The sequence below is a fragment of the Suncus etruscus genome, chromosome 2, assembly GCF_024139225.1.
Source record: "Suncus etruscus isolate mSunEtr1 chromosome 2, mSunEtr1.pri.cur, whole genome shotgun sequence".
Lineage (NCBI taxonomy): Eukaryota > Metazoa > Chordata > Mammalia > Eulipotyphla > Soricidae > Suncus > Suncus etruscus.
The window spans coordinates 167,700,622-167,715,944 of NC_064849.1; the positions used below are offsets into that span (position 1 = coordinate 167,700,622).

Genomic DNA, 15,323 nt, shown 5'->3' on the forward strand with positions numbered 1-15,323 from the left:
TGTTTTATAGTTTAATTTGCAGTTGAGTAACTTGTCTAAATTTTTGAAAGCTACTAGAAGGTGTAGATAGAATATGAACTCAGACCTCTGTTCCAGATTTTGCTATAGGGGTCACAAGAGAAAATTTATGAGAGATGACATTTACCAAAGCTTTCAGATTTAAAATAAGTTAACAATGAAAATAATATAAAAAATTCAAGTTAAAGATATAAGGATTCTAACTTATTGTGAGAGTGACAGGGAGAAGCTTGCAAGAAAGCAAATTATGGAGTAAGAGTTAGTAAGTTTCTTTTACCTTCTGAAGAAAACTAAGATTGATGAATTTCTGATGATTTAAATATCTTTTTATGAAGAGACAAAGATGAGTGGAAAAAGTGGAAAAGTTTGGGAGAAACAATCGTTGGTTTGAGTTATTTCAATCTTCTATTAGGGTCAAAATAAGAATGTTCTTTCCCTCTTCCACTTTAAATTAAATTCACATAATACATTATAATAACATAATATAATATCTATAATATATTTATATATAAATATAATATAATATAAATATATAATATTATAATTACATTATAATAACATTAAATTCACATAATAGAGGTCATAGATTTGTGGCTCAAATTTCAAATTTAATCCAAAGTTGCCTGGCTTTATATATATTTTTTTTAATTTTTATTTTTGATTATGAGAACAGGGGTGCAAAGAAAGAGGACAAGGTAAAGTTACAGTGGAAGGACAATCACCCATAACATAATTCTCAGAAGTCCCCTTGCTGATATCTTAACTTTGAAATTTCAGCCAAAGAACATTAAGATAAATAAGACAGAATCCATGTACAATTACTTTGTCCCTCAAGTCCCCAGATTGTAACACATTATAATATTTCTTAACAGTACACAAGGCAATCTAAAGCCTTAAAACTTACGTAACTCCTTAAACATTACAGGCATAGTATTTTCTTACATTTCCATATACATGCATATTAGCTTAAGTTAACCTCAAATTTTAAGTGAGTTCTTTTTAAGGATTAGAGTCAAAGGAGCACAGTAAAAATGGTGTTAGAGTGGCAATTGTTGTTTGCATAGGCCTACCAAAATATGAGGGACATGGAAAGAAATGACCTTGGCCTAAGTACAAAGAGACCAGACCCCTGAAGTTTCCTGGCACAAGACCAAGTCTAGGCTCCAGGCAGGCTAGATCGTCCAATCCAATACATTGTCTGTAGTGCCAACACACTTTTATTTTTCACACAGTCTCTGTTGTTGGTATCATGTTTCTGTATTAAAGATCCTGGAATCTGCATATCTTACATTGAAGTCAGGATGTGGAGCATCCTCTCCTTTCATCTCATAATCAAAGGGCAATGCAGGGAGCCCTGTCCTGTAAGCAGGTCGTTGTTGTTGTTAAGTCTTCTCAGTGTTAAGGGAAGTCTCTTTTGAGCAGGTCGAAGTCTGAGCAGTGTAGGTCTTCCGTGGTAGAGGATTGCTTCCCGGTGATGTTATAGACCAGCCTGGATGTTTCGTGGATGGCTTCCCTGGTTCAGGGGAGAATGGATTATGCCCTTTCTTCTGAGGTCTGTGCCAGGTCGTTATGTCAATGTTCAGGGTGTAAGGTCCCTTTGCACTACAAAACTTGTGTGTTCCAATCTCTATTAGATAGGATCTTATTTGTATGTATAGTATTTTCCCATTTTAATGTGCCTATGCAAATAAGAAGCAATGCCACGTGGTGTTATTGGCGCATATGGGGGCCATAAGAACAATTCCAATGATTCCCATGACATGGTTCAATCATAAGCATTAAACTGGGGGACTCTTCCACCAAAATTCCTTGTTAAACAGCTCAAAAAGAGAAGATAAAAAGTGGTTAGAATCATCACTGTATAAGACCACATTTAGTAAGAATTATAGCTGTCAGAGAAAAAACACAAAATATTCTAAAGAAATACGTGTCCATTTTATGTATCTTGAAACAGTTTGGGGTTGTCACACACAATGCACAGCTTTGGACTGTGATTAGGAATGTACACTACTGAAGTTAAAAAGATTAATGTAGGTTAGTGATGTGCTTTATTTTTAACTGGCTGCCAGCACTTTGAACTTTAACAGTGATGTTGTATAAATAATCTCACTCAGAGACAATGTGATAGTACAGAAGATAGTGCCTTGGTCTTGTACAAACACAGCCAACCAGGGTTCTAGTCCCAGCACCACCAGGAGTCCCTTACCATTCCAGGAGTGATCCATGAGTACATAGCCAGGAGGAACTCCTGAGAGTCATTGAGTGTAACCGAAAATGTTTTATTTTTTTTAAGTATTCTTATTTGAGTGTATATTAAAAGACTCTACTACATTAATTGATGCATTTGGCAGAATATTGTGACATATACCTGGGTAGCACAAATATTGTTTAGAAGTACCATGTTAATTAATTTTTATTTTCACAATAATTATAGTATATTTATTTGATCAATAGAAATATATTCAAAAAATAATATTTTATAGGGCTCATTAGTAGTTATTAAAATTGACATTCCTGATAAAGTACCTATATCCTAAATATCACTAAATATCCTGCGTGAGGTATGGTTATTATCTATATTGTTTTCAGAATAGATAGAAAGGTATCACAGAGTGCTCGCTTCGGCAGCACATATACTAAAATTGGAATGATACAGAGAAGATTAGCATGGCCCCGTGCAAGGAAGACATGCAAATTCGTGAAGAATCCATATTTTTATGAAAATGAAATTTTGATTCATCGAAAGTCATTTTAATGGATATGGGCAATAATAAATAAATCTACAATCTTAAAAAAAGGCATCACAGAAAACCATGCCATATTACTTTCTCACTTATTGATAGCATCAGATGAAAAAAGCATTATTTATAAATGATTCTTTCATAAACGACTTTTAAAAAGACAATATATTTTAATGTCTTTCTAATATGTGCTACTTCACTGCAGAACTATCCAAATCTATGCCCATGGACTTGCTTACAAAGTAGATCCACCTCTATACAGAAATATCCTCTGAAAATTCATTAAGAAATCAAATAACTCAAATGACTAGAGCATTTGTATTTATTAGATACATTAATGGTAAAATACAAACTTCTGATATAGGATTTTATTTGACATGAATTAAACATGAAAAACAAATTTAAGTAGTTGCCTTATTTTTTGCAACTGTGTTACTGGAGGATCGATTACTGTTCAAGAATTGCTACATGAAGCTCATTAATAATTTGCAACTAATTTTAATTTAACAGTTCACTCAATATCATCAATGGTGTGTAATTATTAGATAAGAGTTAGGGAAAGTTCTGAGCATATTCTTGAAATATTTGGTAAAATTACTTACTTAAATATTATTAAGAACTGTTAAAAATAATTGACAAGAATGCAGCCTGTAAGAGGTTAACAACTCTTTTTGGTATAAAACTTCCTGTTTTTTAGAAAATTTTTCCTAATATGCACCTTTCTTTTAGGTCTCTTTTAGGTCGTGAATTACTTGCAGACCTGAAGGTAGTATTTTATTTTCTAATGAAATTGCATCAATCTTAGGAGGAAGTTCATAGGGTTTGGTTTTTTTGTGAAGTTTCTCTTCTCTTCTCTTCATAATTTCTCTGAAGTGTTCTTGTTCCCTTAATTCTTTATCATGCTGTTCCTGGGCATCATGTATTGCATCTTCTATCTCTTGAAGTTTTTGTTCTTCTTGCCACTGTTATAAGAAATAAAATATAATTACACATATAAATCAATTTCAATTTTCAAAATGCAGGTTAATATTTAGTTAATTTTTCACAGATATTCTCCCAGAATATATTGATTATAGTACTATAAAAATGCAGAAACTATTAATAGGCAAGATTAATTATCACTCAAAACATAGATTTTTCTCAATATATTTTAGTAACAAAAAGTATCCTGGAGTGAGTAAGAAATGGCTGACTGGGGACTGCTGGGTGAAGTGTTGATTGCTTCACCTGCAGAGTCTCAGCCCTGTTGTGCTTCTTCTGAGGAAACTGAGGACCTAAACAAATCCTGTCCCGTGCTCCTCTGTCTTTCCTGAATCCTTCAAGCTCTCCTCAGAGCCCTGGGAAGGGAACCCCCAAAAAACTGCATTCTGAAGCTACCCAGTGAGTGAGTAAGAAATGGCTGACTGTGGGGACTGCCAGGTGAAGTGCTGATTGCTTCACCTGCAGAGTCTCTGCCCTGCTGTGCCTCTTCTGAGGAAACTGAGGACCTAAAGAGAATCCTGTCCTATATTCTCTGTCTTTTCTGAATCCTTGAAGCTCTCCTCAGAGCCCTGGGAAGCGAATCCCTCAAAAACTGCATTCTGAAGCTACCCAGCGAGCAAGTGAGTGAATAAAAAATGGCTGACTTTACAAGCCCAGAAAGGGGAAGCCACTGAACTCTGCTGGAACTCAGATGCCAGCACCCCTATCTGCCTGTCTTCTGTACTGTGCTCCATCTCTTAGGCCTGATTTCATCCTTTGTGTGGCCCATCTGTGGACGGCTTGCCTTCCCTGGAGCCTTCCCTGGAGGTGAGTTTACAATCCCAGAAAGGAGAAGGTGCTGAACTCCACTGGAACTCAGATGCCAGCACCCCTATCTGTCTGTCTTCTGTGCTGTGCTCCATTTTTGGCCTGATTTCATCCTGTGTGTGGCCCATCTGCGGATAGCTCGCCTTCCCTGGAGTCTTCCCTGGAGGTGAGTTTACAAGCCCAGAAAGGGTGGAGCCAGAGGTGTATGGCCGCTCCGCTTCAATTCCCGGCCGTGCACATCATATAGCCCATGAATACAACCACAACACATAGAAAAACCCACAATACAAGTGTGACAATGGGGAAACAATGCAGGCCAGCGCCAGACATAGAGAATGACGATGGCAACTCTGATGACTTGAACATGACCAACCAACTAGTCAGTCTCTCAGATAAGGAGTTTAAAATCACAATATGGAAGATGTTCAAAGAACTCAAAGAAAGTATAGAAGAGAACACAAATAAGAGAATATGAAGATAGAAATCAGAAAACTCCAAACTGAAATTTCAGATCAAATATCAGGTCTGAAAAACTCAGTAGATGAATTAAAGAAAAACATGGTTGAGCTTTCCCACAAGTTAACAGAAGCTGAGAATAGAATTAGTACACTGGAAGATGAGATGAATAACACTTCCATACAGCAGAAGAAATTGGGAAAAAGCCTTAAAGCAAACAATCAAACAATGGAAAAATTACTCAAAGAATGGGAACAGATGGAAATAGAAGCCTATGATAAGCTCAACAGAAACAACTTAAGAATCATTGGAGTCCCAGAGACCCAGCAATAAAATATCCAGGAAGAATCAATGGTCAAGAACATCATTAAAGAGAAACTACCAGAGCTAATGAATACATGCGATCAAATCCTGCATGCCCAAAGACTACCAACTAAAAGAGACCCCAGAAAGAAACACCCCAGACACATCCTAGTCACAATGACAAATCCCACAGATAGACACAGAATTCTGAAAGCAGCAAGATTGAAAAGAGAAATTACATTCAAGGGAACATCCTTGAGATTTACTGCAGACTTGTCACCGGAAACACTCAAGGCCAGAAGGCAGTGGTGGATCATAGTGACAAAACTCAATGAAATAAATGCTTCACCTAGAATACTGCACCCAGAAAAACTCACTTTCAGGTTTGAAGGAACAATACATGGTTTCACAGACAAACAACAGCTCGGAAACTTTACAGATTCAAAACCATTCTTAAAAGAAAAACTGAATGGCCTACTTTAAGACTGACCAACAGACACACTAAACTTTGATATAAAGATGGCATTAACTCCCAGGACAATTCTTTCTCTCAATGTCTATAGACTAAATGCACCAGTTAAGAGACACAGAGTGGCTAAATGGATCAAAAAAACTCAATCCAACCTTCTGCTGCCTACAAGAAATGCACCTGAATAGTCAGAACAAACATAGACTCAAAATAAAAGGCAGGAGGAAAATCATCCAAGCAAACAACACCCATATAAAAGCTGGAGTGGCCATACTAATATCAGATAATGCAAACTTTAAACTTAGGAAAGTTGTAAGAAACAAAGATGGACATTTTGTATTAATCAAGGGATACATACAGCAGGAAGAAATCACTCTACTAAACATATATGCACTGAATGAGGGGCCAGCAAAATATTTAATAAAATTGTTGACAAATCTAAAAAATAATATCAATAACAACACAATAATTGTGGGAGAACTCAACACGGCATTGCCAACACTTGACAGGTCAACCAGACTGAAACCCAACAAGAATATACTAGACCTGAAAAGAGAAATGGAAGAAAGAGGCCTAGTATATATGTACAGGATATTCCACCCCCAGAAGCCCGGATACACATTCTTCTCTAATGTACATGGGACATTCTCCAGGATAGACTACATGCTAACACATAAAACATACCTCTATAATATCAAGAGGAGAGAAATTTTGCAGGCTACCTTCACTGGCCACAAGGCCCTGCAATTATATGTGAACCACAAAGGGACACAGGAGAAACACTTTAATACCTGGAAGTTAAACAGCCTAATACTAAATAACCAGTGGGTCCTAGATGAAATCAGAGGAAATCAAAACCTTCCTAGAAACAAATGACAATGGAGACACAAACTATCAGAACCTATGGGGCACAGCAAAAGCAGTACTGAGAGGAAAATTTATAGTTTTGCAAGCACGCATCAGGAAAGAAGAAGGGGCATACCTGGATAGCTTAATGATGCAGCTCATAGAATTAGAAAGTACTCAACAAAAGAAACCAAAAAATAGGGAAACATAAGGAAATAACAAAGCTGAGAGCAGAAATCAATGAAGTTATTCCTACGACTTGCACTCTCTCCTTGACCTGCACTGGTCTTTTAAAGGTATCAGTCCATTCATTGCAGATAGCCAGCGGGTGGTCAGATCATACTCCAGTCTGTTAACTTATAAATCATTATAAACCATGCAGAAAACTATAGTTGCCATATATCGAATAGGATAAATCAGTACTAATAAAAACTATAGCTCAGTCTCACAACATATCAGTTAGCTTCAATAATTTTTAATTGTCATATTTACAGTAATTATTAAACACATGTATAATAAAATCATACTTTTTTATATCTCAGTTAAATTTTAAAACAAAACACATGCACATTTACTTTTTTCCTCAAGTCCCCAGATTGTAGTGCATTATAATATTTCCTAGTAGTACACAAATAGTCTAAACCACAAAATTTATGTGACTCCTTTAACATTAAAGGCTATAGTATTGTTGACACAGTTTATCATAATACATTATTTCATTAAGGGTGAATCAAAGGAGCACAACAAAGAAGGTGTAGAGTGGCAATTGTTTGCATATGCCCAGGACACTATAGGGGACATGGAAAACATTCCAGTTAATTTTTAAGAAATAAGATATGTGAAAGTTATAAGAATATTTCTTTATACAGTTTTTGCTCATCTATTTTATTTCCAAAACGTTTTTTAATGAAATGCCCAGAATTGAGTCAAATTCCAGAATGTTCAGGCGCAAGCTAAAATTTATAAGTTTATTGTTATCCATCTTTAAAATATGTTTTCTTATTTTCAAACTAAATAATATGATTACTTAAAAAAGCTAACAATTTCATATCAGAGCTTAAATTAGTGGTTAGTATTATCATGACATTATTTCCAAAAACAAAGAACTAATATATCTTGATAAAAAGAGTTCAAAGTAGGGCCAGAGTCCAGAGTGGTAGCACAGCGTTAGGGTGTTTGCCTTGCACATGGATGACCCAGAACAGATAAGGTTCAATCCCCAGCTTCCCGTTTGATCCCCCAAGCCTGCCAGGAGTGGTTTCTGAGCGTAGAGCTGGGAGGAACCCCTGAGCACTGCAGGGTGTGACCCAAAAACAAACAAACAAACAAACAAAAGTTCAAAAGTTCAATCTCCAGTATCCAACACCCACCAAGAGTGAGTGATCCCTGAGCAAAGAAAGAACCATAAAGAAGTACTAAATACCTCTGGGAGTTATCCCCATACCAAAATAAATAAATAAATAAATAAATAAATAAATAAATAAATAAATAAATAAATAAATAAATAAAAACTTTGTCTTTTTTATGTGTCATGATAATCACCTAGAAAGTGGAGATCAGGAAATGTTTGGAATTGGTGAAAAAGAGATTGGTAATGTTACAATGGTAACTTGCACTATTTACCAATCAATTCATTCACAGATTCAATTTTTATTTTGTGCTTTAACAGCAGTAAAAGTTTCCTTAATATCTTGCTATAATTGGTTTATCTGCTTTGTTACCTGATATGACAACCACTCAATAAAATTTAATTGACTTAGAGAGCAATTAAACCTGTGCCTGGTTTTTGCTTCTTATCAATACTACAGATACTATACTACCTTCTAAGCTGCAATTAAGACTGAGAAATAGAAAACAAAACCTGAGCAACTGAAGAATTTAAAAGAAGAGTAAATTTGTAGCTCAAAGATCTTGTTTTACGCATATAAATAACTTTAAAATCATTAGCAGGATTACCTTTATTCTTATTGAAAAATCATTTACATGCTGTGTGCATTGAATGAGCTAATTTAATTAAGAGAACAGAGTAGAGAATAATAATGAGAAACTAAAAATATAAGTTCTAAAAGGAAATGATATATGCACCTACACTTTTAAAAACATATATTTAAAAGGAGCCAGAGCGATAGCACAGCACTAGGGTGTTTGCCTTGCTTGCAGCTAGCCCAGGACAGACCGTGGTTTGATCTCCTGGCTTCCCATAAGGTCCCCCAAGCCAGGAGCGATTTCTGAACACATAGCCAGGAGTAACCCCTGAGCGTCACTGGGTGTGGCTCAAAAACAAAACAAAATAAAACAAAACAATGAAAACCACCATATATTTAAAAAATCTTGCATGAGTTTCCCAAATCCGTATTACAGTGAATGTATTTACTTATGCTAATCTTACTACATATCAAGCAATTTGGAGTGTTAATAATTTTATAAGGGATTTGTTTAAAATTCTGTAGCTCTATAATTAACAAATTCATGATATTCATTGCATATGTAATGCTTATACCTTTAAAAAAGTGAAAGATGATGTTTTTATTTATTTTTTCTTATTATTTTTGAGGGAGGGGCACACATGGTCCCACTTAGTAGTTACTGCTGGCTCTACACTCAGAAATCACTCCTGGCGGCCTCTGGAGACCGTGTGGGATGCCTGGAATCAAACCCAGGTTCATCCTTGGTCAACAGCACACAACGAAAATGCCCTACCGTTGTGCTATCTCTCTGGCCCCAAAGATGAAGTTTTTAGAAGCTATTTCATACATTACATAATTAAAGATAATATCTCTTATTTGAACTAGTTTGGGGAGGATATTTTTCTTATGAATCTTTCAGATTTAAGCATTATGATAACAAGCATTTTGTAGTTGGGTTTCAGTCATAAATAGAATACCTCCCTTCACCAGTGCAACATTCCCACCACCAATACCCTCCTTCTCCCCACCCCACCTATATTCAAAACAGGCATTCAACTTCTCTCATTCTTTAACATTGTCATGCTAGTTGTTAGTGTAGTTATTCCCTAGCAGTATTCACTCTTTGTGGGGAGCTTCAAATTTTGAGGTGGTCCTTCTGGCCCTTGCAGACCTCAACTCTATTGTGCCTGGAACTTATAATAGTAACATCTTTAATTTTTCTTAAAATACATAGATGAGTGAGACTATTTTGTGTTTAACTCTCTCCTTCTGACATATTTCACTAAACATAATAGAGTCTATATACATTCACATATAGAAAAATTTCATGAATTCATCTCTCCTGATTGCTGCATAGTATCCCATTGTGTATATGTGCCAGTTTCTTTAGCCATTCATCTGTTGTGGGGCATCTTGGTTGTTCTAGAGTCTGGCTATTGTAAATAGTGCTACAATGAATATAGGTGTTAGAAAGAGATTTTTAGTGCTACATTATTGTGTTCCTAGTGTATATCCTTAAGAGTGGAATGGCTGGATAATATGAGAGCTCAATTTCCAGTTTTTTGAGGAATCTCCATATTGTTTTCCATAAAGGCTAGACTAGACAGCATTCCCACCAGCAGAGAATAAGAGTTACTTTCCACATTTCCATCAACACTTATTGTTCTTTTTCTTTGTGATTAGCCAGTATCTGTTGTGTGAGATGGTACCTCATTGTAGTTTTGATTTGCATCTTCCTTAGGATTAGTGATGTGGAGCACTTTTTTATGTGTCTTTTGGCCATTTGTATTTCTTCTTTAAGGAAGTATCTGTTCATTTCTACTCCCCATTTTTTGATAGGGCTAGATGTATATTATTTTTGTTAAGTTCTGTCAGTACCTGCTATATTTTTTATATTAGCCCATGCCTGATGGGTATTGGGTGAACAGTTTCTCCCATTCTGTGGGTGGCTTTTGTATCTTAGGCACTGTTTCTTTTGAATTGCAGAAGCTTCTCAGTTTAATATAGTCCTATATGTTTATCTGTGGTTCCACTTGTTCAGAGAGTGCTGTTTCCTCTTTGAAGATGCCTTTAGATTCAATGTCATATAGTGATTTACCTATGTATTGTTATATATACCTTATGGTTTTATGCCTGATATAAAGGTCTTTAATCCAACTTGATTTTATCTTTGTGTAAGGTGTTAGATTAGTGTCTGAATTTGCTTTTTTGCAAGTGGCTAACCAGTTGTGCCAATGCCACTTCTTAAAGAGGCTTTCTTTTCTCCATTTTGGATTTCTTGCCCCTTTATCAAATATTAGTTTATTGTATATCTGGGGAATATTCACTGAATATTCAAGTCTATTCCACTAACCTGAGGATCTTGTCTTTATTCTAATACCATGCTGCTTTGATAACTGTTCCTTTGTAATAAAGTTTAAAATTGGGGAAGTAATGCCTCTCATAATTCTTTTCCCAAGGATTGTTTTTGCTATTCATGGGTGTTTATTGTTCCAAATGAATTTCAGAAGTGTTTGATACACTTCTTTGGGTAACTTTAGATTGCATTAAATCTGTACAATGCTTTGAGGAGTATTGCCATTTTAATGATAATTATCTCACTAATCCTTGAGGATGGTATGTGTATTCATTTCCTTGTGTCCTCTCTTATTTCTTGAAGCAGGCTTTTGTAGTTTTCTTTCTATAGGACCTTCACCTCTTTAGTTAAGTTGACCCTAAGATATTTGAGTTGTGGGACACTAATGTAAATGGGATTTTTTTTAAATGTACATTTCCTCTTTATCATTCCCATCTTGATGAGGGTTTTTATCAAGAATGGGTGTTGGAACTTATCGAATTCTATCTCTGTATCTCTTGAAATGATCATATTCTTTTTGCTTTTCTTTTTCTTGATACAGTGTATTATGTTAATTGATTTATGGATGTTAAGCCATCCTTGCATTCCTGGGGGGAAATCTACTTGGATGTGGTGAATGACCTTCTTGATGGTGCATTGGATCCTATTTGCCAATGCCAGAATTTTGTTGAGGATCTTTTCATCTGTGTTCATCTGTCATTTTCTTTTTGGTAGCATCTCTATCTGGTTTTGCTATCAAGGTTATGTTAGCTTCATAGAAACTATGTGGAAGTGTTCCTGTTTTTTCAATTTTTTTGAAAGAGCCTTAAAAGAATTGGAAGAAGTTCCTCTTGAAATGTTTGAAAGAATTCATTAGTGAACCCATCTGGGCCTGGGCTTTAGTTTTTGGAAAAACATTTGATCACCATTTTAATTTCCTCAATAGTGATTGGGCTGTTTAGATATGCTATCTCATCCTTATTTAACCGTGGAATGTTATGAGTCCAAGAATTTATCTATTTCTGCCAGGTTCTCAATTTTCATGGCATAGTGTTTCTCAAAGTAGTCTCCAACTACCTTTTGAATCTCTGTAGAGTCTGTAGTGATCTTCCCCCTTTTCATTTCTAATCCATTTTTATCAAGTTTCTCTTCCTCTATTTATTTGTGAGTTTTGTCAATGGTTTACCAATCTTATTAATTTTTTCAAGGAACCAACTTTTGCTTTCTTTGATCTTTCGGATTGTTTTCTGGAAATCAGTTTCATTGATTTCTGCTCTAAGCATTGTTATTTCCTTTGGCTCCATTTGTTGATCATTTTCTAATTTTATAAGCTGTGTCATTAAGCTATTCATGTAGGTCCTTTCTTTCTTCCTGATGTGTGCTTGCAAAGCCATAAATTTTCCTCTCAGTACCACTTTTGCTGTGTCCCATAAATTTTGATTATTTGTGTATTTATTGTCATTTGTTTCCATCAATGTTTTGATTTTCTCTCTGATTTTATCTCTGACCCACTGGTTGTTCAGTAGTAAGCTGTTTAATTTCCACATGTTAAAGTTTTTCTTCGGTGTCCATTTGTAGTTCACGTCTAATGCCTTATGATCAGCGAAGGTAGTCTGCAGCATTTCTTTTATGGAGTTTGTCAATAATTGCGTTAAATACCTTGCTGGTTCCTCATTGGGTACATATATGTTTAGGAGTGTGATTTCTTCCTGTTGTACATATCCCTTGATTAGTACAAAATATCCATCTATGTCCCTTAAACTTTTCTAAGTGTCAAGCTTGTGTCATCTGGTATTAGTATGGCCACTTGAGTTTTTTTTTTTTTTTTTTAGTTTTTGGGCCACACCCAGCGGTGCTCAGGGGTTACTCCTGGCTGTCTGCTCAGAAATAGCTCCTGGCAGGCATATGGGACACGGGATTTGAACCAACCACCTTTGGTCCTGGATCGGCTGTTCGCAAGGCAAACGCCACTGTTCTATCTCTCCAGGCCCCATTTGAGCTTTTTTAAGGGTGTTTTTTGTTTGGATGATTTTCCTCCAGCCTTTAATTTTGAGTCTATGTTTGATCTGACTACTCAGGTGTGTTTCTTGTAGGCAACAGAAGGTTAGATTCTGTCTTTTGATCCATTTAATTACTCTGTGTCTCTTAATTAATGCATTAAGTCCATTGACATTGAGAGAGATAACGGTCATGGGATTTAGTGCCATATTTGTGTAGTAGTTTGGTGTGTCTGTCAGTCTTTTCTTAAAGTAGACCTTTCAGTTTTTCTTTTAAGGCTGGGTTTGAGTCTGAAAAATTTCTGAGCTGTTGGTTATTTGTGAAGCTATGCATACTTTCTTCAAACCTGATTGCATTGACTTTTTTCACTATGTCCCACCATTGCCTCTAGCCTTGACTGTTTCTTGTGACAGATCGGCTGTAAATCTTAAGGATGCTCCCTTGAATGTAATTTTTTGTTTTCATCTTGCTGCTTTCAGTATTCTATCCCGATCTGTGGGATTTGTCATTGTAACTAGAATGTCTTGGGGTGCTTTTCCTTGGGTCTATCTTAGCTGGTACTCTTCATGTGTGCAGTATTTGGCTTTAGTAGTTTCCTGTAATGATGTCCTTGATTGTTGAATCGGGAGTTTTTCTTCCTGGGTCAAGCTTGTGTCATCTGGTCTGCTCAGAAATAGCTCCTGGCAGGCACAGGGACACCATATTTTCATCTGTTCACATTCTTTGAGTAATTTTTCCATTGCCTGATCATTTGCTTTATGGCTTTTTTTTTCAACCTCTTCTGTATGGAGTTGTTATGCATCTCATCTTGCAGTCACTGATTCTATCTTCAGCTGCTGTTACCCTGTTGGAGAAGATATCATTGAGGTTTTCAATTCACCTATGAGTTTTTAAGCCTGTTATTTCAGTTTGGAGTTTTCTGATTTCTATCTTCATATTTTCTTGAATCTTATTAGTGTTCTGTTCAACTCGATTCATTGTGGGCAGGATGACTCATCTCCAAAGGAGACAAGTCCTTAGGGAAGAATGCCGAAGATGATCAAGCCCCAGGCCAAAGCAAGCAGAGAAAAGGCCCAACATGTCTGCTGTGCTTCAGAGACTCAGCAGAAATCAGTTATTTCCTCTGTCTGTGGGCTGGATGACTCACTGGGGTAGATATAAACCACAATTTTATTAGAAATTGTTTAGTAAATGAAGAACAAAGAAAGTTTAGTAAATGAAGAACAAAGAAAGTCACAAAAAAACTATACTACATATATACACATGGCAATTTTCTCTAACTTTTAGCTTTTAAATCATTTAATTGAAAATAATAGGGCCCGGAAAGATAGCACAGTGGTGTTTGCCTTGCAAGCAGCCAATCCAGGACCAAAGGTGGTTAGTTTGAATCCCGGTGTCCCATATAGTCACCCGTGCCTGCCAGGAGCTATTTCTGAGCAGACAGCCAGGAGTAACCCCTGAGCACCGCCGGCTGTGGCCCAAAAACAAAAAAAGAAAATAATAGTAACATTCCAGTGCTGCAATTCATGTCATTAAAAATTTTTGCAATGTACTCTGTATAAAGTATACAGTTTAGCAAAATTTTTGCAAGTGATTAAAATAATAATAGTACATTTTCCTTGGGATCCCATATAACTTTGCACACAAAACTCCAATATAGCTATTACTACATTGGTTTAAATATTAGCTCTGATATAAATAGTTATCAATGGTATTAGTAAACAAAATAACCCCTTGTTATTAAAAGAACACTAATATAGAAGAAAAGTCAATTATGGTGCTAGTAAATGTACTGTTAAATGTGTTTTTGTGAATCGCCTTGTGATAAAATCAATACAAGTACTTCATGCTATTAGATTCACACAGTATTAATAGAAAAAAAGATTTCTCTAAAAGTATTCTTACTCCTAAAAATCATTGGTGATTGAATGATTTGATAATTAACTGCTGATTAATTATAACTCAGTGGACGAAAATATCTTAAGTGAATGATTTTATTGCTACCATTCACCTTGTACCAAGAACCAGTGTTTCTGAAGTGTTTCTGATATTTCAAGAGTAAAATAATAGGTTTATTATTATTTAAAAAATGTAGGGCTAAATGTGTGTCAGGTGGGGTGGGGTCTGAGGCAAAAGAAAAAATGTCATCAAATATAAGTGGAAAGTTTTTGTTCCATTATTAAAACTAAGAAAAATCAGTGTTCATGTTCACTATTGGATTCTTATAAAAATTGACATTAACTCAGGAAACAGGACGTAAAGCTGTTATTTTACAAAAGATAGAGGCAACAGTTGTGCAATTTAGTGAGGGCCCTGAGCTGCATAGAGATCAGAGAAATTTGAAGTTTCCAATGTTTAAATAGAGTTCTACAGCAATATAATATTGCTAACCATACCAAGCATTCAATGTTCCAACACCACACTCACTAGCAGAGTCATTGTTACTCCAATCATCTTTCTGT

General features: G+C 35.7%; 1 protein-coding gene and 1 non-coding gene across 2 annotated transcripts in view; one reads left to right on the plus strand and one right to left on the minus strand.

Moving 5' to 3' along the window:
- Positions 1-2,630: 2,630 nt before the first annotated feature.
- Positions 2,631-2,736, plus strand: LOC126002205 (U6 spliceosomal RNA). The gene has a single exon (XR_007492972.1). It is a non-coding gene; the product is annotated as a U6 spliceosomal RNA (small nuclear RNA).
- Positions 2,737-3,484: 748 nt separating this feature from the next.
- The window catches only part of TMEM232 (transmembrane protein 232), a 189,383-nt gene continuing 177,544 nt past the window's right edge, over positions 3,485-15,323 (minus strand). The window contains 1 exon segment of the mRNA XM_049769101.1: positions 3,485-3,721. Within this exon segment, the coding sequence (XP_049625058.1) occupies positions 3,485-3,721 (237 nt within the window).